The sequence below is a fragment of the Ahaetulla prasina genome, chromosome 2, assembly GCF_028640845.1.
Source record: "Ahaetulla prasina isolate Xishuangbanna chromosome 2, ASM2864084v1, whole genome shotgun sequence".
In the NCBI taxonomy this organism is placed as follows: domain Eukaryota; kingdom Metazoa; phylum Chordata; class Lepidosauria; order Squamata; family Colubridae; genus Ahaetulla; species Ahaetulla prasina.
Window position 1 is genome coordinate 163,830,302 of NC_080540.1, and position 23,796 is coordinate 163,854,097.

Here is a 23,796-nt window from a genome sequence, read left to right on the forward strand (position 1 = left end):
GAAATCAGAAACACTTTCTGGATGCAGCAGATTTATCCTTTGTAGCTAAGCTACTATTTCTACCCTGTTTCCCTGGAAATAAGACCCAACTGGAAAATAAGCCCTAGAATCAGAGGTGGATTTCAGCAGGTTCTGACCAGTTCTGGAGAACCGGTAGCGGAAATTTTGAGTAGTTCGGAGAACCGATAGTAAAAATTCTGACTGGCCCCACCCCCATCTATTCTCTGCCTCCCAAGTCCCAGCTGATCGGGAGGAAATGGGGATTTTGCAGTAACCTTCCCCTGGATTGGGGAGGGAATGGAGATTTTACAGTATCCTTCCCGTGCCACGCCCACCAAGCCACGCCCACAGAACTGGTAGTAAAAAAATTTGAAACCCACCACTGCCTAGCATGATTTTTTAAGATGCTTGTAATATAAGCCCTACTCCCAAAATAAGCCCCAGTTAAGATCATCAGCCAGACAGACGCAATTAGTACCATATTTTCCCCAAAATAAGACCTAACCAGAAAATAAGCCCTAATGCATCTTTTGGAGCAAAAAAATTATATTATTTTTGGGAAAACAAGGTACTATACCTGTTTTAATTGGGGGAGGAGGAGATTTTCTCTTTGGCAACACAGAAAAATCTTTTACTTTTGACATTAAGAAGAAGCATCCCAAATAATGCCTGGGCTTATCTATTACACCCATGAAACCAAGAATGAGCCTGTGTCCACATGGTTTCTTCATCAAATTTGTACTCTTACTATCCTTTTCCTCATTGAGAGGAAATGGTTGAACATCTCTCCCTAAAGGGAACTGCTCCTTAATCCTACACCCCCTCCAGCACCAGTTTTGCTCTACATCCTCTTGCTGCAAGAAGGAGGAATTTAGCTCATTAATATAACAGAACATGTCAACTTCCATCCTGCACAGTGACCCTGTGGAGCACAATTTATTTACAGTCTCACACTCACTCCCACACACACCAAGCACACTTCCTGGATATCCAGGAAACTAAATCGCCTCCTTCAACATGCAAACCCAACGCTCCTGGTTTTTTTTTTTTTGCATCAGGAGAGTAGAACCTGAGAAGGGCCAACTAGATCACACAAAAAAAATCCAGCATCCTGTTTTCCATAATAGTCAGAGAAACCCATGAGTCAAGAGGCCTCATGAAGGAAAGAAACAAAAAAGGATAGGAGAGTGGGTGGGGAGGAGAATCCAAGATCTGGAAACCTTTATAGCTAACAGCTCCTGACAGAATTATGGGCACAACAACCAGCATATAAAAAACAAGGGAATACTTACCCAGCATCTTTTAAACCCATCTAAACCAAGTAGCTTGCTTTGAAACCAAGGGTGGGCTGCTGGGAGTCCGCAGGGGTTCGGGAGAACTAGCTAAGATTCTGTGCAGTTCAGAGAACCCCCAAATCCCTCTCCTGGCTGGCCCCGCCCACCCCACCCTGCCCATCCCAGGAGTCCCCATGCAGCCCACTTTGGATGCAGATAAGTGCAGGGTGCACGCAGAGGCTCAGGGAGGGCGAAAAATGGGCCTACTGGAAGTTTGTTTCCAGCCTCCAGAGGGCCTCCGGAGTCTGGGGAGGCCATTTTTGTTCTCCTGGAAGCTCAAAGAAAGCCTCCAGAGCCCGGGGAGGGCAAACACTCCCCCCCACCATGGTCTAGGAGGCCGACTAGGCCACACCCACCATAGCCAGGGCCACCCAGCAACAGCCAGAGAACCCTCTTGCTAAAATTTTTGAAGCTCACCCATGTTTTAAACCCATCTGAACCAGGAAGTGGGTTATTTACGGGACCGCCTACTGCCACCTATAGCCTCCCATCGGCCTGTGCGTGCCTGTCGTGTCCCACTCCTCCGCTGACGGACGGGTCAGGGAAATCTGAATCAGGCGTGCCTCTGCAGCTCTGCCAAAGTCCTAGCAAAGTCCTCAAGGCAGGCAGGAGACCAGAAAGTGACTTCAGCAAGATATGTTCGACTTTGCCTGACTCAGAGAATGCCAGAAAGCAGATCCTTTATATAGGCCATGGGGTGTGGCTCCATGACTCAGCACTTATCCAGGCCTGCCCCTCCCTTCCTTCTGACGCCGTCGCCTATCAATTCTTCTGAAGCGAGGGTCACTCCAGTCGGCAGCTGTTGGTAATTGACCTCCCTCAGGCTCACATGCTGTGGGGGAGGGGGAGGGGTCTAGTTGCTCTGTTTGCCTGGGCATGGAGCCAGGGCTGGGGCCGGGAGGTGCTTCCTCCTCCTCAGCCTGTCTGGGCATGGAGCCAGGGCTGGGGCCGGGAGGCATACTAGGACATTCCTCAGCATTCGGAAGCAGATAAGAAGGCCCCGGCTGCGGTGAGAGCGGGCAAGACACAACAGTGCCCATAGGGAGGGCCTCCTCAGGTTGCCGTCAGTCAAGCAATGCCGACTGGCGGCCCCCAGGGGGAGGGCCTTCTCTGTGGGGGCTCCTGCCCTTTGGAATGAGTTGCCTCCGGGGTTGCGTCAACTCCCCGACTTCCAGACTTTTAAACGTGAGCTCAAGACTTTTTTATTCCACCGTGCGGGGCTAGCCTGATGAAATTTTTAAGTGGGGGTTTTATGATGGTTTTATCCTAGTTTTAATTCTATTAGGCCATTTTATAATTAGTTTTTAATATGTTTTTAATTTTTGTCTATGTTTATGTTGTTTTATTTGGCTGGAAACCGCCCTGAGTCTTTCGGGAGAAGGGCAGTATAAAAACTGAATGAATGAATGAATGAATGAATGAATGAATAAATAAATAAATAAATAAATAAATAAATAAATAAATAAATAAATAAATAAATAAATGCCATCAGGGTAGCTTGCAGCAACCCATGCAACCTCATGAAGGCGAATATACGTGTCCCAGGATAATGTTGCAGGATCCAATCTGAGTCAATCACCGGGACCAGAGGTTTTGTCTTTTGAGCTTTTGGACTCTTGCTGGATTGCAGGGAACTTCTCTTTCACTCGGAAGACAAAATCTTTGGACCTGGCAACCAACCCAGATTAAATCCTGCAACATGTAACCTCCTTGTGTGGAACACTATCTCCTCTGTCTGCCTTGAATCTCTAGAAGGCCAGTGAATTTTATTGATAACTCCAGGTACTCCTTGCATGAAGCTGCAGGAAGAAAACCTTGCCATTGTGTGTTTTCTCCACAATAAGCACCGTCAGTTTATAAACCCTGATGAGCCATGGTGGCACAGTAGTTAAGAGTGTAGTACTGCAAGCTAATTCTGCTGACTGCCGGCTGCCTGCAATTTGGTAGTTTGAATCTCACCAGGCTCAAGGTTGACTCAGCCTTCCATCCGTCCAAGGTGGGTAAAATGAGGAGCCAGATTGTTGGGGGCAATATGCTGTCTCTGTAAACCGCTTAGAGAGGGTTGTAAAGCACTGTGAAGCGGTATATAAGTCTAAGTGCTATTGCTATTGCTAGTTTCTCCTAGATGATTTTTTTAAAACTAGGGAAAAACTCCCTTTATACAGATCTAAGACCAGAATCCCGTTGGACCCTTTGCATGGACAGGATATGACTCTTAGGGTCTGAAGCATGAGCCTTTCCCAATCCAGGCAAAGTTGGAAAGTTTCAGGTAAATTTGGTTAAAGTTTCAGATTTTACTTTCAAGGCCACAGCCATTTTGATTTCCTACTACTACTGATCAACTACATATGCTAGTTTTCTGGCCGCTCAAGAAATAGTCAGGCACGGGAAGGGTTTTATGGCTCTCGGTGTTTTCTTTTCTGTGGGAAACAGGTCCAAATGGCTCTTTGGGTGTTTAAGGTTGCAGACCATTTTTTTGGGTGGGGGAGAGGTGGAATCCTCTGAAGATATGGTGATTGAGAATGCATGCAGTACTGTTGGTGGTGCTGTGCTATAGACTTGGCTAAAGGCAGCCTGATATTTCTTTAATCTCCTTCCTCGGAATTCCTCATGCAAAGGTAGTCACTGAGCTACCGATTAGGGCTCAAGACCATTTTCCAAATAACGTATAAATTCAAATACTGTTGACGTATATACCAAGTGAGCATTTTTGTTCCAACATACTGATCACACACTCCTTTTCCTCAACTGGCTGAGAAACGTTGGGAGTTGAAGTCCACAAGTCTTAAAAGAGCCAAGTTTGCAGACCCCTGGCTTAGACTGTGCAACCTTTAGCATTTGATTGGATTTGCCCACGTATAGGACTTATTTCAGATTGGGTGGTATTGGCAACCTTTGTTTACATCTGGAGGAAGCAATATTTTGAGTTAAATCAATATTGCACAATAGTTTCAAGCTGGTAATTCAGCTGCAGAGACCTGGGTCCTTTTGTCCTCTAGATCCATACTAGAAGTGTTCTTTTTTTCTAAATGGCATCAGTGGAGGGAGAGACACAGATCCCAGTGAGATGAGAAGTCTGCCTGGCCCCAAAGAATAAAGAGAATTTGCAAATAGACTTAGCCAAAAACATTCTTTATTAGTACAGAATTTCCATCCTGTTCCCCTCGATTATGGCCATGTGTTCTGATGTTTTAAGACTGCACCCATTTTACTTTCAAGTCTCACCTCCAAGGGGAGCAATACGATCACTGTGGGTCACAAGAACTCAAGGGGTGAAATGGATGCTTTAACCCTCTACAAAAACTAAACCTATTTTGTCCCAAACATCTCCCTAAACTAAAAAATAAATAAATAAATACAATCTCAATACAATCCCACAGAATGCAAGTGGCCCAACTTCAATTGTTGTTTAGACTGCATCTCACCCTGTCATCTCCAAAGCCAGCTGGGTTGTATCAGCTGGCAGAGAATGAATCCTGTATCTCCCGATGTTTTCCAATTCCAGCTTCCACTGGGATCCAAACTTCATTTGTTGTGTCTCCAAATTGAATGGCCACAGAGCTTATGAACCGTGAAAAAAAATGGAGTGAAGAACTCCATTTCTGAGAGGATAACTTCTTAGGGCAAATCTGCTCTGTTCCAAATCAGTGCATGAGGCAGCATTTGTTCTCCAAAACATAGCAACTCACTAGCCTGAAGCCAAAGGAGATGAGAAGTCAGATCTATAAACAAGGATATTTCTGCAGAATTCTGCGGCAGCGGCACAACAGCTGGATCCCAGTTTCAAATATTAAACACCATCTCAAGATCCCATTTCCCTTCCAACTTCTCTTCCTCTTGGTTTCAACTATTACGTTACCCTTTTATTGGCGTTCAAGAGCTGAGCAAAAAAGGAAGTTTAAAATTCTCATGCCACACCATTCATATTGTGACCCACACTTCACCTTGGACTGTAAACTTCCCCAATTCTGGGAAAGCAAGACCAAGGGAATGGCTTGGAAGCTTTTCCTGAAACTCTTGTGTGTGGACTGGCAGTAAGCTCTAAACCACACTTTTACATGTTACTCTGTGCGTGCTCTGCGACCGAGCTTTGTCAGCAAAAACATCCCAGGGCTCAACTCAAGGACTGAACCATAATTAAGACTTCAGGTGATTAAGCACTTTTTTTTTTACAAATCACATAACTGAATGTTGTGCCATGACACATGTGGATGGCCAATGATGTATATAACTTTAAAAGAGGATTAAATAAAATATAGACAGAAGACTGCTCTTTAGGCCTCAAAAGAGCTCAGAGGAATTTCCAAGGTCAAATCTGGGGCAGAGGAGATTTTGTGTTAGTCGTTTTCAAATAGGTGATATTCTTGTTTGAATGGCCAAGAGAAGGAGGATGCAACCTTAAACACCTTAAACATTTGGACCTGTTTCCCCACAGAAAAGAAAACACCGAGAGCCACAAAACCCTTCCCGTGCCTGACTATTTCTTGAGCGGCTAGAAAACTAGCATATTCTGTTTTCTTCTGAAACTTTTCTTTTCTTAGATTTATCCGTGGTTGACCTACCGGGGGTTTGAAAAGCTCAATAAACTGTGTGCCGGCAGGTGGCACACATTGGCGGTTATGACACATATTTTGAGTGACAGGGAGCCGCAGCAGAGGGGTGAAAGAGCCACATGAGGCTCCAGGGCTGCAGGTTGCTAACCCCTGGCCAAGAGAAAACCAGGATGGGTACAACTTTCCATCCAAATCCCTCCTTTGGAACTTCTCTTATCTTAGCCCCCACCCACCCACCAAGCTAACTCTGAGAAAGGAGAAGTACTGCCTGGTCCAAACCTGCAGTGAAAATCTTTTCTGTGAAAACTGGACCTACAAGTCTCTCTCCGAACAAAGATGTCCTAACTTTGTTTCCACTTGGAAACCACTTTTGGACTTTGTGCTTGAAGTTGAAAAAAAATATGAAACTGACTTTGGGTTTTACTGATTAGATAGGTTTGTTGTTATAGAAATGTTTAGTATATATTACTATGTAGGAAGAAAAAGTTGAGACTGTATGTTATTATCTTATTCTAGTGCAATAAAAAGAGTCAGAAGTCAGTGCTTTTCTTTATTTTTTCCCCTCTTCACGTACACTTTTTTCCTCTTCTGCTTTTCCTTCCCATTATTTTTTCTTTTTCTTCGGATTTTATATTTTAACCAACTAATAAAAAAATTAAAATTCACGAACAAAAATGTCCTCCATTCATTATCTGTGTCATGAAACCCTTCTGGGCATACTAGAGATGAAGATGTGCTAGCAATTCTTCTACACGTGGGAGCTGCCCCACTATTAGCAACACTGACCCACAGCAACTCCTGCATCATGAAACTCTGCCTGCTACTCCTTTCCTTGAGCTGTGCCCCCGTTTTCTGTAATGCCACCAGTTCACGGTCGTTGCTGTCATTTGCCTGAAAGCAGGGAGTTATTATTAGACCCAGTTTGGAACAATTAGAATCGGGCTTTGCTATTGACGGATTCTGGGCTTTGGTAGAGGCCTGCTTGGTTTGCCCAGATCAGCTCAATCCAGATCATCAGGATAAAAAGTGGCCTGGCATAGGAGCTAGGTATCTGCTCCAAACTATTCCCATCCTGCTCCAATTATGTCATTAATGTAGCCACAAAATAAAAGAAAAAAAAATCCTTGGAGCTTGGCACATAGGACTGGCAGCGCTGGAAGATAAGTACACTATTGACCAAGGTGCCTATTTGGGCCTGTCTTCACAGGGCAAGGTGAGTCACTGGTACCCAACCACCTCAGCTGCTGAGTTTATGGACTATTTCTTCCATTAGAATCGTAACTCTGGTTTTTTTCACCCTGCTAAAGCTACAGCCAATAAATGAGGTGAGGGAGGATGTTGCAGTCCAGAGAATAAATAAGTTAAAACATTTAAATGGAAAGAACCAGGGATTACAACTAGTAAGGAGGTGCCTGCTATTAAAAAGTATTTGCTATTAAACTACTGAGAAGAGGGAACGGCAGCAGAGTTTCCAGATTCATCTTCCATCTCTTAGCAACACAAGATCAGCTGCTAAAATTCTTCTTTCTACATACCTGTTAAAAATATGCATCTTTTTAGCAAAGCTGGCTGAGGAACTCTGGGAGTTGAAGTCTACAAGTCTTAAAAGAGCCAAGTTTGCAGACCCCTGGACTAGAAGACCTCCCAGATCAGAATTTAAAAAACTAAAACAAACTCTGGCAACTCTTTTTGCTGTGTCTGTGAAAAGGTTACAAAATGGTGACTATCCTGGAAGGTGTCCTTCAGCAATAAACGGAGGATCAGATTCCCCAAACCCTACCTTAGTTTCCTCTCCATTCTTTGAAACTGAACTTCATAGCTGTGATTGTAACGGAAAACAAAGAGTTTGACTTGGTACAGCTTCTAGATTCCTGACATTCCATAGCATTCATTTATTTTAATTAGTCTCTCATCATGTATACATTAGAAGGGATGTGTATGTATATTAAAGAGAGGGATATGATTGTGTATATATGTGTACATTCGTGCATGTGACTGCAGAGCACGAACTCCTTGCATATCCATAGGCAGAATTGGCAAGCCTGCCAATTTACATATGGTTTTAATTTATACACAAGCAGAAAAACTCCCACCTTACTAATCCCTGGCTGCCCATTTTCTCCAAAAAGGAAAAAACGTGGGAGAAATGAACAAAAGCTGAAATGCAAGACTTCCGGTCCCAACTTCAGCCTTTTCTTTCATGATCTTTCTCTCTTAAAGTCATTATGCAGACCCCTATTCAGGGTTCGAAATGGAAGAAGAGAAACAGCATTGGAAAAATATTTGGGCCTAATTCAATCTCCAGAGAACCCCAACTTTCAGTTTTTTTTTTTTTTTAAAAAGAAAGATTCTACTTCGGTTGTTGAAATGCCCTTGATAATTTCAAGGCAGTTCTCAGTCTTAATTCTAAAAAACAGAAGGATATATGATCAGGATTTCTTGTAGCTGGACCATGGAGTTACAGTATTCCACTCTACCCCTTCCTTCCCTGTGGATCTAGCCTGAAGACAGAAATTCAAATCTCTTACTATAAACACATTTATGCAATTTATTTAGCAATGTGCTGTTATGGACATTGGCTGAGGAAATATAAACTGGTATGACTGTTTTCAGTTAAATACTTCCATAACAATATTAATGTTCAAGCGTGCCTGCGCAATCCTAATTTTGTGTGTGTGTCTGTGTGTCCACAACCACACTATTGGCTAAGTAAATCACAACAATTCTTTCCTGATAGACTAGAGGAACCCAAATAATATTGTGCAAATTTTTACTCTGGTAGAATTCCGATACTTTTAACTTCTTTAACTTCATTTTACTTTTTAACTTTTTGCTAGACTTAAACCTGTGCCCTTGAACCTGCTTCAGGGTTGTCCAAACTTTAACACAGGAAGCTTTTTCATCACTTTATACCAGAAAAGCTTCAGAAATACTATCTGTTATCCACACCACAAAAACTGGCTCACAAGGAACCTGGCCTTAAATTTATCAAGCTCAGTACTTGGCCTTTGCTTTTTAATGACATTTGAAATTAGTCAGGTGAAGTTGGTCCAACACAGCAATAAAATCAAGAGAAAATATTTATCTTCTTGATTATTATGCAATAAACAACCAAACCTTAGAATTGGCACTGGAGACACTATCTAAACCAGCGGTTCTCAACCTGTGGGTCGCGACCCCTTTGGGGGTCGAATGACGATTTGCCAGGGGTCGCCTAAGACCATCAGAAATATGGGAAGTATACTTGTGAGTCGAAGAATCGCGAATTCGGCTTCAGGCGCGATGAATTAAAAAAGAGAGAAATCTTTGCTCTGATGTCTCCCTCTCAAGCCAGCTGCAATCACTCCCAATCGCTAGCCTAATCTGGCTTCAGGCACGATAAACTTAATAGGGGAGGAGTCTCTGCTTTAATGCCTCCGTCCTCAAGGCAATCGCAAGCAGTTCAGATCGCTAGCCAATACGGCTTCAGGCACGATAAATTCAAAAAAACAGTTTGCCGCTTTTTTCCTGCTTTTGCGGCTGCTAAGGCACGCTGAGATCGCTGCCTAAAAAAAAAAAAATTTACGGTTGGGGTCGCCAAATTGTGGAGAATTGTATTAAAGGGGTCGCAGCACTATAAAAGTTGAGAACCACTGATCTAAACTTATATGTTAGCAACTTCTCAATACCATTTAAGCTAGTTGCAAACTCATTTCATTGCTTTCAATTCATGGAAAGTGCAATCCCAGGCATATTTATTCACTCACAGAATCACTGAGTTGGAAAGGCCATTTAGACCAAGTCCAACCTCCTCCCTAACACAAGAATACAAAATAAAACATGGCTAACACATTGTCATATGACCTCTGTTGGAACACATTTAATGGAGCACAGTCTACCACAACTGTGAGTAATTGGTTTCACTGTCAAACTGCATTGTTGGGATATTTTTTTCCTAATGTACAATTGGAATCGGCCTTCCTATAATAGAGAATCATTATTTAATGTTCTGTGCTCTGGGACATGCCTACTTCTTCACAATTGACAACAGGTGTCAAATACTTTCAGTTATTTAATGAATGTTATACATGGAAGAAAACTGTCGCTAGGAGTCAAAAAGGACTCTATGTCACGTATAGCACTTAGCAATAGCACTTAGACTAATATACCGCTTCACGGTGTTTTATAGCTCTCTAAGCGGTTTACAGAGTCAGCCTATTGCCCCCAACAATCTGGGTCCTCATTTTACTGACCTTGGAAGGATGGAAGACTGAGTCAATTTTGAGCTGGTGAGGATCAAACTATTGACAATCAACAGATTTAACCTGCAGTACTGCATTCTAAGCACTGCGCCACTATGGCTCTTATAATCAATAAACGAATTATATTTCCATTCAGTATTCTCAAGGTTAAACATTCCTTCCATCTTTCTTCATAGGCTTTATTTTGGAATCTCTTGATCATTCTTGTCACGCTTTCTGAACCTTTTCAAGTTTGCGTCAACCTTTTTTAACCTTTGAAGTCCCTATAATAATTCCTAATCTGATCACACACATTTTTGAACTCAGTCTTTCTTTTCCTAGCGTCTCCTCCCCACACACACCAAACCTAGTCCCACCGTGCTGTTTTTACAGACTGACTGATAGAAGTTGTCCAAGCTCCTTCATGTCTTTGGTTAGACTGGGAAAAAAATTGTTTGGACTGGGAGGGGGAATCTAAATTCCTTCCTGTAATCAGTGAATTTCAGGGGTGAAATCCAGCAGGTTCTGACAAGTTCTAGAGAACCGGTAGCGGAAATTTTGAGCAGTTCAGAGAACTGGCAAATACCACCTCTGGCTGGCCCCAGAGTGGGGTGGGAATGGGGATTTTGCAGTATCCTTCCCCTGCTACGCCCACCAAGCTACACCATGCCCACCAAGCCACACCCACCGAACCAGTAGTAAAAAAATTTGGACTTCACCACTGGTGCACTTGATTTTTGTTCCCTGTTTGCAACAGTCCCTGATAAACTGCGTCCCATTATTTCTAACTTATCGAGAAAGCTTTCCATTTGTGTGTGTGTGTATGTTCCGTGGTAGTAGCTATCAAACCCAATTTTGCGTCGTTTGCAAATTTGATAAACATTTGCTCCACCTCTTCTTCCAAGTCATTAATAACAACAGTATTGATGACGACCCCAGATCTATGCTTCAGTGATGGTCAGTGGCTTTTTTTAAGGAAAGCATGTGTAAGACAGCAGCTCGCTTAATCATCCAGTTCCCTTTTATCTCTGTAAGCACACAGGCTTCAGGCTGTTGCTAAACCTTTCTCCCTTTCTTAATACAGCAAGATCATATGTAACTCACTGTCAACATTTCGTGGCCATCCTAACGTAAGAGGTTCTCTTTATTCTTAGGTAAGACTGGATGATATGTAAATTGGGGATTAGGGAAAGGAGAATTACTGACGTTTAGCAGAGAATGACTAACTTTGTGAACTTGTATGTGACATTTCACCAGAAATGAAAGGGCAAATCCTACATCCCAAACCAGGGGTGAAATGCTCCCGGTTCGGACCAGATCGCCCGATTCGGTAGGGATGGCGGAGTGTGGTTCAGAGAACCGGTAGCAAAAATCCCTCCCCCCCGCCCGCCATGGCCAGCTAAGCCACGTGATCATCAGAGTTTTTTTTTTTTTTTAACTTTTAAAAGGATTTTTGCTTCGGCCAAAAAAATGCTTTTAAAAGTGAAAAAAAAAAGCCTCTGATGATCGCACAGCTCAGCTGGGATAGCCAGAGCCTTTTAAAAGCATTTTTTCTACAACCTTTTTGGCTGAAGAGGTTGTAGAAAAAATGCTTTTAAAAGACTCTGGCGATCCCAGCTGAGTTGCCTGATCACCAGAGGCTTTTTTTCTTTTAAAGGCAAAAAAATATATGCTTTAAAAAAAAAAAAAAAGCCTCTGACGATCAGGCAACTCAGCTGGGATCGTCAGAGGAGCCTTTTAAAAGTCGAAGAGGTTGTAGAAAAAATGCTTTTAAAAGTTAAAAAAAAAAGTTGGCCATGCCCACCCAGTTACTTTACCCCTACCCACCAAGCCACGCCCACAGAACCGGTAATAACAAATTTTACATTTCACCCCTGCCCCAACCTAAAAACTATACAAATCAGACCCCAGTAGAGTGGCAGGAGACAGCTACTGGCAATAAAAGGGCTGGAGATTGCAGTTGCATGGACTTAGATTTAATTGCAGGTAGTCCTTCATTTTCGGCCACAACTGAGCCCAAAATTGCTGTTCTTACATAAAACATTTGTTAAGTGAGTTCTGCCCCATTTTGCAACCTTTCTTGCCACAGTTATTAAGTGAATCCCTGCAGTTGATAAGTTAGAAACCTGGTTATTAAGGGAATCTGGCTTCCCAGTTGAACTTTCCTTGTCAGAAAGTTGCAACAGGTGATCAAATGAACTGTTATAACTCGAGGACTACCTGTACTGCCGTCATATGTAGCTTTCACACAGGATCATACAAGTAGGTCTCATTTAGTGACAGTGATGAAAAAGTAACTTTAAGCTAGTAATACAGTTGTTAAGTTAAACTGGCTTCCCCACTGACTTTGCTTGTCATACTTTTGATCATGTGGATGTTGCAATGGGTCATAAGTGTGAAAAACGGCCGTAAATGTATACTGGAGGTGATGACTTTTTGTAAGCTGTATGCAACAAAATTTCATTTTAATGTATGCTAATTAGTGTACATTCAAAGTGACAATAAAGTTATTCTAAGCCTAAGTCGCTTTAACAACAACAACAACAACAACAACAACAGAGTTGGAAGGGACCTTGGAGGTCTTCTAGTCCAACCCCCTGCCCAGGCAGGAAACCCTACATCCCTTCAGACAAATAGCTATCCAACATTTTCTTAAAAATTTCCAGTGTTGGAGCATTTATTTATTTATTTATTTATTTATTTAAATTTTTATACCGCCCTTCTCCCGAAGGACTCAGGGCGGTTCACAGCCTGATAAAAAATACAAAATAATACAATATAAATACGATTAAAATATAATTAAAAAACTTATTAAATTGGCCATGATTAAAATTTAGAATAAAACCCATTAAAAACCCATAAGTTTAAAAACTAACCCAGTCCAGCGCAGATGAATAGGTGAGTTTTAAGCTCGCGACGAAAGGTTCGGAGGTCCGGAAGTTGACGGAGTCCTGGGGGGAGTTCGTTCCAGAGGGCGGGAGCCCCCACAGAGAAGGCCCTTCCTGGGCGCCGCCAGACGACACTGTCGCGCCCGACGGCACCCTGAGAGTCCCTCTCTGTGAGGCGCGGGTCGGTGAGAGGTATTCGGTAGCAGCAGGCGGTCCCGTAGATAGCCCGGCCCTATGCCATGGAGCGCTTTGAAGACGTTCACCAACACCTTGAAGCGCACCCGGAAGGCCACAGGTAGCCAGTGCAGCCTGCGCAGGATAGGTGTCACGTGGGAGCCACGAGGGGCTCCCTCTATCACCCGCGCAGCTGCATTCTGGACTAACTGAAGCCTCCGGATGCCCCTCAAGGGGAGCCCCATGTAGAGAGCATTGCAGTAATCCAGACGAGACGTCACAAGGGCGTGAGTGACTGTGCATAAGGCACATTCACAACTTCTGCAGGCAAGTCTTATCAATTATTCTAACTGTCAGGAAATTTCTCCTTAGTTCTAAGTTGCTTCTCTCCTTGATCAGTTTCCACCTTTTGCTTCTTGTCCTGCCCTCAGGTGCTTTGGAGAATAGTTTGACTCCCTCTTCTTTGTGGCAACTCCTGAGATATTGTAACACTGCTATCATGTCTCCCCTAGTCCTTCTTTTCATTAAACTAGACATACTTTTTTCAGTGCCGTTGTAACTTCAAATGGTCACTAAACGGACTGTTGTAAGTCAAGGACAAACCTGCGCAGTGTGGATCCAGTGCTGAGAAAAATGGGCTAATGGCTTCTTAGAAGGTTTTAGAGCAGAGTAGCCAAGACAAGGAATTAAGACAGGAGTTGTGCATGTATGTACTAGGGGACCACATGCATAGAATGTTGCATTTGTGTTTATTGGGAGCAGTCCGGGGTGGGGGGGATGTCGTGTCCAAAAGCACAGTGTGTGACAGGTCTCAGGCAAAAGAAAGAACAGAGATTTCCTGCCTGGAATTGTTATGACATGATCCCCAGACCAGCCTCACCAGAGAAGACAAGGGAACACTTCTGAGGAGTGTTGGGGCTTGCTGGTTAAGATATGCCCTTTTATTTTGCATCACTCTTTCCGTTGGTCTTGGTGCCTCCCCCATCCGCTGAGTTTGAATCCTCAATGCAAAACACAGGGTCTCTTGCATAACGAAGGGAGGGAGGGAAGGAGGAAGGGAAAAGCCCATCGAACTCTGAGGTCATTGGTGGCTGGGAACCAGCAACCCTGAGTAACTCTCCCTATAAATTCTTCATCTCCAGACAACTGCATCTCTGCCAACTGTTTCCTAGAACTTATCATTCCAGTGAGGAGCAGACTGCCCGTCTTGAACTCCACACAGATGTCAGAAGCGCCTTACAAAGAGGGAAAAAACAAGCACAATTTACCCATGGAAAGGTTGCCCTACAGCTATTTTAAACACGGGTTTAAGGCAGATCTGAGCCTACCTTCAACTACTTCAAAATACCTATTGGGAGAAGGAAGAAACAAAAAAGCAGTCTGCAATGTAGATAAGGCCTGTTCTGTGCAAACCAGCGAAGTTCAATGAACTCATTATGTGTTTATTTACTAGAAATAAGACTCCCGCCCTCTCCCTCCCCCAATAATCTACCTAAGAAGGTAAAAAACTAGAACTGTGGCAATGTATCTCAACAGTCACTTGTATCCTTGTCATCTCACATAGGATCTATTGCAATGCGATTTGCACGGGGGCTGTCATTGAGGACCACTTAGAAGTTACAGCTGGACCAGGATGCAGCAACATGAGTCATTAAGGGCATCCTCAGTTGGTCAGGTAACACCTGTGCTATGTGAGTTGCAGAAGTGAGTAGTATACTTCCTGGCTCAATTCAAAATTCTGCTCATCACCTACAAACCTTGCATGGCATTAGGACTTGGATATGTGAGGGACTTTCTCTAATTGTTTCTGCTTCTCCTATACAATCCAATGGCATGTTTCAGGTCTCAAGCAACCTTAAGGGACACATCAGGCACATTTTCTCTGTGGCAATCCCCATTCTTTGAATCTCCCCAAGCCAACCCTGCTGTCCTTCCAGAAGATCTGGTTATTTCCTCAGGCTCTGAGCTAGGATGGGGAATAGAATAGAATAGAATAGAATAGAATAGATTTTTTTTTTATTGGCCAAGTGTGATTGGACACACAAGGAATTTGTCTTGGTGCATACGGTCTCAGTGTACATAAAAGAAAAGATATGTTCATCAAGAATTCTAAGGTACAACACTTAATGATAGTTATAGGGAAACAGTCAATATAAATATTAAGGATACCAGCAACAAGGTTACAGTCATACAGTCATAAATGGAAAGAGATTGGTGATGGGAACTATGAGAAGATTAATAGTAGTGCAGATTCAGTAAATAGTTTGACAGTGTTGATGGAATTATTTTTTTAGCAGAGTGATGGCGTTCGGAAAGAAACTGTTCTTGTGTCTAGTTGTTCTGGTGTGCAGTGCTCCATAGCGTTGTTTTGAGGGTAGGAGTTGAAACAGTTTTTTGTCCAGGATGCGAGGGGTCTGTATGTATGTATGAATTTGTCATGGAGATTGTACAAGGTATGTTAGCCAATTTGTGGTTTTTTGGGGGAAGGGGGGGAGCTCGTATGACTGGCTTTGCGTGTGTGGTTTTAAAATACTGTTTTCTTGTGTGCCTGCCCAGTCATTGGGGAATGTACACTCAGGAAAACAAACAAATGCATTTCTATCCTGTCTCCCTTCAGAGCAGTGTAAATGGTTCCCCGTGGTTTTGTAAGGTGGATTAGACTGACCCTGCTGAATTTGATGGTCAGGTAAGGGTTTGCATCAGGGATCCCAGTCCAAATCTGATACTTGAATCCAGCTTTCCCTGAACAGTTGCCATCCAGCTGAGAGGGACTACATCTCCCGTTGTTATCAAACACTATGGGCGTTGGGGTTTATCAGTGTTATCACTTCTAAAACATACAAAATTGAAAACGAGGGGACCCTTGCTGAACCAAACAGCAGGAGGGAGCTTTCATTAGATCTTAGCGAAATTTCACCAGGGAAACAGCCATGCATAAGAGACAACTGGCACTCCTATACAAGAATGATGCTGGACTAACAAGACTGGATCCCTGGACTAAACAAGTATCAGATTCCCTTCCTTGTGCTCAAAATAGGAAACGGGTCACAGGGGCAGATTAGGTTAGTCTGATGTCACCAAACGGCCCCCCCTCCCCCCAGGCTCCTCAACGGAGCTGGGCAACTTGTGGAAATGTAGGAGTGACCTGGTAAAAAAACGTTTGTTTTTTCTCTCTGCTGTTTTCTAGTGAAAACTAAAGAAATATGTATGGATAATATTGGCCAGATGAAATGCAATTCCCTGCTCCAGAACTTACTTGTTTCTGTGATATTAGGACATTGCCACCTTGTTTATTCTGTTAATAGTAACAGAAAGCAACTCTTCCTAGGATACGGTTGCCTGCCATGGTTCTAGAGATACAGATAGAAGCACCTGCCGCTTACAATACAGGATTCAGATGTCCTGACTGACACAAACTCAAACAATGATGCACAAGTTGAATGTCTTCACCCTGAAGAGCAATGGTTTCGACACAGGAAGAGCTCGATGTTGACACCAAGGCCTTACACTTGGAAAGAAACAGAAATGAGTCTCCTGTTTAATGAACCCCATTCATAAACGTTCTTCATCTATAAGATAGATTCACCCTGAAGTATTTGAAATATCACAGTCCTTGAGTTCTCCATCGGGACTGTTTCAAGAGATGGACACAACCATGCAAGGCATCCAATCCATCCAGGACTCTGACTATTGTGTTTCAGCCTGCGTTCATTTCTAGCTCATATGCATAGCTGGAGAGCTAGCAGACGACGTATCACACTTCCAGTTCTCTCAGAAGGAAAGGCATGCATTTTATAAGAAGCTGCCTTATGACAGATTGGATTACTGATTGATTTAGCCCAGGATCATCTGTTCTGATTGACAGGAACCTTCAGCATCTTTGGGAGAAGTCCTTCCCATTAGTTCTTGTCTAACCCTTTTTCAATTAAAAGTGGCCGGGACAAAACCTTTTCAAAATTAGGATTCCTCCCCTCAAATATCTGAGGGACATCTCATGAATTTTACGTTGCCCACTATAACACTATCTTGCTGTATCAGTGAAACAGAATTGCATTCAAAGGCAAAAATCCAACCATCGTTTAAGAATCTGGATGATGAAACTCTGCTTTTAATTTTTTTTATAAGCAAAAGTCTTGGGAGTTTTGAATACAAGAAATGTTGGAAAACCAATTCTTCACAGAACGAAAAATGTGAAGAGGGCTTTGGAATTTATTCACTGGTGGTGTTCAAGCATTGGGGGTGGGTGGGGTGGAAATCTTTTTTTAGGCAGCCATGAATTACTGCTGTTGCTTCATTAGTTGTTTCATGCGGTTCCAATACTCTGGTTCTATTTTGCATATTTTAACTAGTTTTGTAAACCATTGGAGAAAACAACATATACACATAAAGAGGGAAGAATGTGGACTAACATGAGGTACCAAGGTAGTTACTTAAATTAAAAAAAGCTCCTTTATCTTGATAAGTTTTGTTCCAGACATCTGGAGGCTGCCACTGATTACATGGTAACGTGGGACAAGCTCTCTTACAGAACTTTAGGATTCGAAAAGACTTTAGAGCATGGATGTCAAACTTGCTGCGTGTTCTGTCTTCCTCCGCTTCCGTCCGAATGATGGCTTAATTAGCCGGCACTATCAGCTCTGGCGACAAAAGAGCCAGTGTCTGCCAAGAGCCCTCGTTATTTTCCACGATGCTGGTGAGTCACAAACTTCAGCTCTAGTCAATCAGTGGATTTGCCTGTTACAAAGAGACACAGCAGCTCTGGCTGCCTTTTATATCCTGTGGGGTGTGGCTCCATGACTCAGCACTTCCTAGGCCTGCCCCACCCTTGCTTCAGTTGTTCCCTCCTCTCCTGCCTACGAAACCTAGGATTTAACCATGCCTGATTGCTGTCAGCTGGGTCTGCAGGCGTGGTCTGGGGGGGGGGGAAGAGTCAGGGGATGGAGGCCTCGTTATCTCTTTCACCTGGCCTGCTTCTGGCTCCTGGAGCTGAGCCAGGGGAGCCAGTGCTCCCGAGGTAAGTCCTGACGGCCCTTCCCCCTCATTGTCCAAGTCACTTTCTGGCAGCAGGCCCAGCTCGGGGGGCGCAGACACAACACTGTGTCACGTTGCCATCACATGATGTTTTGCGATGTTTTTCCCACTCATGGAGCTGGGGTGGGCATGGCCTGCGCATGAGGCATCCAGCCTACGGGCTGCCAGTTTGACACCCCTGCTTTGGAGAGTATCTAGATCAGCCTTTCCTAGTCTAGGTGATTTTTCCATGTGCAAACTTCAACTCTGAAAATCCTCAGCAGTGGCCATAAAAACCTAGGAATTCTGGGAACTGAAATCCATTCATTTGGAAGGAGCCAAAGTTGGAGATTGGCGATTTAGTCTAATCCAGTTTAGGACAGGATCCACAGCTACAGTAACCCTCATAGTTGATTAGCTTCAAATATATACCTTTAGCAATGGACAATCTGTTTAACTGTCAGAAATCCCTTGCCAGTAGGATATTTCTCCTAGCGTCTCTTGTTTTCTATACATTTTCAGGGGCACAGTTATAATTTGCTGGTCACTTATTCTAAGCCTACTTTTCACCATTCACCATTGTTTTGAGATAAATCCTCTAAACTTTGTCCTGTTTCTGGGCTAAAGACCATAATAAAATTTGCTTTGAAAATTTGCTTTGAAAATTTGCTTCCCCAGCAAAGGAAGAATGGGCAAATTTACCCATAATTTCCTCACCAAGATGGTAAATTGGGATGCAGATTAAACTTCCATTTAAAATAATTGTACATTTGCAAGACTATTGACTTCTGGATATGTTTATTTTTAGCTCCTGCATTGTTGTGTTTACTTTTAAGCTAAAGCTGGACCAAATCCCTGAAAAATACCCCAAAAGCCACACAAGGGGGGCAATCCGATCTTCCTTTTTAATGCGACTTCTCCTGAATCACCTTCTGGTTAGTTTTACTGGATGATCTGTTTCTTATATGATGAGAAAAAAAAACACTCCTTTTCCTACTGTAGTCTCATCACGCATAATTTTACAATACTCCCTCAAAGCTTCTCTTCAATTGTGTTTTCTTGAATGAAAATGCTCCAAATTTAGAACTTCTCTTCCAGATGTGCCCTAATGCCTTGATTATTTTGGTTCTACTTTTCTTCATCTTAATTATGTGCCATCAAGTTTGCATTGACTCTTAGCGACCACATTTCTTGCCTCAATGCACACAGAAAAAAAAAAATCCTTTTTGTGATGCAATGACGGAAACTATTGGAATTTGTATAAAGCGTTGCCACACAAGACAGTTCAGGTTTCAAATCTTTCTCTAATAATTCTCAATATGGAATTTGCCATTTTTTGCAGACTCCTTCAAGCGATGCCTCAGATCTTGCCTATTAATTCAGCGATTTTTTGTTTTTTACAGTACTGCAATTGTACGTAGCTTTTACACAGGATAATACAGGTAGGTCTCATTTAGTGACTGTTTGCACTAACTTGATGACCAGTCCTTTCCTTTATGACCTTTGCAGGTCTCTAAAGAAAGGAAAGCTGAAGTAAGATCAAAAGCACAACCACAGTTTCACTTAGCAACCCTTTTCACTTAACAACTGAGTTGCTGGTCCCAATGGTGGCTGCTAAACAAGGGTTCCTGGTATACAATACAGAAAGAGCACACAATCTCACTCCAGCCTCGGAAAAAGCTCTGATATTTTAAAAAGCCTCTACGTGGAATGACACACTTCCTCTAATCCTCCGCTGTCCGCAAAAACAGCTTGCCTCGTATTTATAAAAGCAGCTGTTAGTCCTAACAAGTTGGCTCTCCTGCCCACCCCATCTCCCTTTTCCTTCATCCCCTGTCCCCAAACCTAGCAGACTGGCTATGCTGCTTAGCTGCAATCCTGTGGAGGCTACAGCATCGGAAATGCTATAGATGAGGCTAGTCACTCGCTTGCAAGTCCCCCAAAATCCCCCTCTTCTGAAGCTGGGAGGCAGAGTTCCCCAGGCAAGTATTCTGGCTGCAGCCCCCAGTTCCATTTCCACCAGCCATTGGAGCCGTAATCAATGTTTAATTAGATGCGATTTAATTACCCGCTTGCTCAGCGGTCACTTGGACTGAGAAGGCAGCTCAAGTTCCCATCATCAGGAGGACAGGCACAACGTCAAAGACAGGATGTAAGATCTAACCTCCCCCCCTCCTCCCTTTAGCACAAAGGTTTCACCCTCAACCCTGTAATTGATGCAAAATACAGCTAAGGTCTTATTGAACTCTGTAATTGAAGCAGAATGTGGGTAGTGCCCAGAGCCCTGCATTTCTTTCCTAGCCAACATTATCTATGTTTGTTTTAGTTTCCCCAGAACTGTCTCTATAGCAGAGGAGAAAAGGCTCATTCGCCCTTCTGGCAAGAGAAGAGAAACGGCTGCTAGGACTGGTCTGAAAACTCTCTCCTTCCTATGCTCTGGCCTGGGAAAACCTCCATTTTCCTAAAATCCCAAACAAACCAGTCTGGAACCTGGAAGTTCTGGAGCACATTCTGGTGCAACAGACTCACAGAGAAGTCTTGAAAACTGGTTCAACCTTTTTGGACAATACAGGAACACACACACACACACACACACACACGTGTACCCCACACAATGTTCTTCAGGAAACCCTTGGATTTTAGGGAGCACTTGTAATGAAAGAAGAAGTTTAGAACCTGTGCGGTCAGAATCACTCTCCCCGGTGCTGGAGGATGGACTGCCTGCAGATCCTGGCTTGTCTCCCTCCCGAGGTCCCGATTCCTTCTGCCGCGTTCTGGCTGCTTCGATTCCCTTTACTCGCCGGGCATGGCGGTTGCCCTTGTAGTGTGCTTCAGCCTGGCTCTATACAAGGAAAAAAAGGAGAAAGCAATAGGAGATCCAAAAACCCAGAACATTACGAGTGCTGGTCGACGAGAAGGGCGCACATTTATAACCTTTCTGAAACTTGTTTACAGCTCTGTACCAGGCTAGTCCAGGATATTTTTTTTAAATTTTATTTATTTATATCCCAGTTTTATTATTTTTACAAATAATTCAAGGGGGTGAACAAAGCTAGTACTTCCTCCTCCTCCTATTTTCCTCATAACAAGAACCTTATGAGGTAAATAGGGTTGAGAGAGAGTGATTGGTCCAATGTCACCCAGCTAGCTTTCATGGCTTAGGCGGGACTTGAACTCATGATTTCCTGCTTTCTATACTGGGGCCTAACCACTAGACCAGAGATCGGCTACCTTAAACACTCAAAGAGCCACAGGTCCTAACCAGAAGCCCCTGTTCAATTCTGGAACCGACTGAAAGTCCGGTTCCCCCACCATAGTCTTCTCCTAGCACGGTGTCCTTTTTCCTCTGCTAACCGGAAGTTCGGTTCCCTCACCATACAGTCTCCTCCTAGCACGGCGTCCTTTTTCCTCTGCCTATCCTTACCGAAAGCCCTATCATTTGTGAAGCCGACCAGCAACAGGAGGACGCAGCAGAGGGATTCCAGAGCCACTGGTTGCTGACCCCTGCACCAGACCCAACCTGATCTAAGATATCTAAGTTGAACACCCAAATAAATTTCTAGGAATGCGTTCAGACTAGTTTGGGTTTTTTTTCTCCCCTTTCCCTCCTTTTTCCTTTGACACTAACATCTTTTGTTCTCTTTCCTTTTAAGGAATATTATGACAAGGAAGAACACATTAATTTAAAACTGAACCTATGAATTATCTACACTAATAATGTTCTTCTAACAGATTACTTTCATCTATAAAAGTGTCATCTTGGATAGAAGTTTTAAATATAGATGCTTACAATATTTATATTTCTCCTCATGAATACAGCAGAAGATGGTAGCACTTAGGCATCCTTGGCTGAGCACCAAAAAGCAGGGTTAGACCTGGCTAATGTTTTGATGGGAGATCACTAGGAAACCCCAAAGTGGTAAATTAAGAGGAAGAAGTAAACAAACAATCAGACAAACCCAATTTTCAAAGAAGAAAATCGCTAACCAATTTTTGTGATTGATGCCAAAACAATATTCTGTAGTCACCATATAATTTGCCCTTTTCTATACATAACTACATGCTGAATATTATTATTTATTTTAATTTGTCTTTTGTACTTGTACTTAGGTTGTATATTGGGTGCTTTCTTTAATAAAGATACAAAATCCCCTTCCCAATATGTTGTTAATTTCCCCTGTTTCTTCCAGACCTGATTTGTGGCTATTTTCAGAAAGTAGATGTGAAACAACGTGATTATAGCAATAGCTTGTCTAATACGGATAAGCAAAAAAATGAAGCCCTTCCAGATTTATCTTGAATGAAAAAAAAATCCCATTTTGATACCCTCTTGATACCAAGAGATAAACAACCTTTTAATAGCCTTTTATCTTCAGGAGAAGAAAGGTTTTAATTACAATTTCCTCCTTCCTCCTTTTTCTTTTTCTTTTCTTTTTGCATATTTTAATAATATTTAGCAGCTCTCTTCTCTTAGAACTCAGTTTCTAAACAGACCATTTTTAATAGTGCCAAACATCAGAACAAGAAGATTTCACTAAATGCCCTCTAAGGTCAATTCCAATTCTATGATTCAGTAACTGTGTTAGAGGGCATCGAGTCCAGTCTCTTGGTCAGGACAAGAGCCACTTACAGATAAATAACGGTCTTGTTTGAAGACCTACGGCATGTCATGTAGGCAGCTTGGCTTCCACTATCTGACAACTCTTACAGTCAGGAAAGTCTGAACCTGATTTCTAGTGATTTTAATCTACTAATATTATTCCAATCTTTTGAGTCAATAAAGAATATGTCTAGTCTCTCTTCTATGCAAAAATCCTTCAGATATTTGAAGACTGCAATTACATTCATCTTTTCCGCAGGCTAAATGTATCCAGATCTTTTAACCATTCCTCAAAAGACTTGGTTTCCAAACCACTATCCATTTCAGTGTTCTGTCCCCCTTTGCCTCCGTCCGAGCGATGGCTTAATTAGCCAGCACTATCAGCTCTGGCAGCAAAATAGCGAGTGTTTGACAAGTGTCTCTGTTATCTCCCTCAACGCCGATGAGTCACCCAGGAACAAACAGTACTTCAGCTCTTAGTTAAGCAGTTAATTTGCCTGCTACGAAGAGGCACAGCAGCTCTTGCTGCCTTTATATCCTGTGGGGTGTGGCTCCATGACTCAGCACTTCCTAGGTCTGCCCCACCCCTGCTTCTGTTGTTCCCTCCTCTCCTGCCTACGAAACCTAGGGTCCAGCCAGGCCTGATTGCCATCAGCTGGGTCTGGAGGCGTGGCCTGGGGGGGAAAGAGTCAGGGGCCGGAGGCCTCGTTATCTCTTCCACCTGGCCTGCCTCTGGCTCCTGGAGCTGAGCCAGGGAAGCCAGTGCTCCCGAGGTAAGTCCTGACAGCCCTTCCCCCTGACTTTCCAAGTCACTTTCTGGCAGGAGGCCCGGCTCGGGGGGCGCAGACACAACACTTCTGAACTTGCTTCTACTGATCATCACCCTATTTGAACTATTGTGCCCAGAATTGGACATAATCATCCACATGGGTTCTGACCAGAGCAGAGTAGGACAATTATGTCTGTGATCTGCAGGCTCTACTTCTATTAAAGCTTTGCCATTTTAGCAACTGCTTC

The 23,796-nt window shown here is 43.1% G+C and overlaps 1 protein-coding gene across 8 annotated transcripts in view; it reads right to left on the bottom strand.

Moving 5' to 3' along the window:
- ZNF385A (zinc finger protein 385A) overlaps positions 1 to 23,796 on the bottom strand; it is a 199,671-nt gene that overhangs the window by 37,666 nt on the left and 138,209 nt on the right. For all 8 annotated transcript variants that reach the window (XM_058173821.1, XM_058173820.1, XM_058173822.1 and 5 more), the window contains one exon: positions 20,856 to 21,021. In XM_058173821.1, the coding sequence (XP_058029804.1) occupies positions 20,856 to 21,021 (166 nt within the window). The remainder of the gene's footprint in view (positions 1 to 20,855; positions 21,022 to 23,796) is intronic.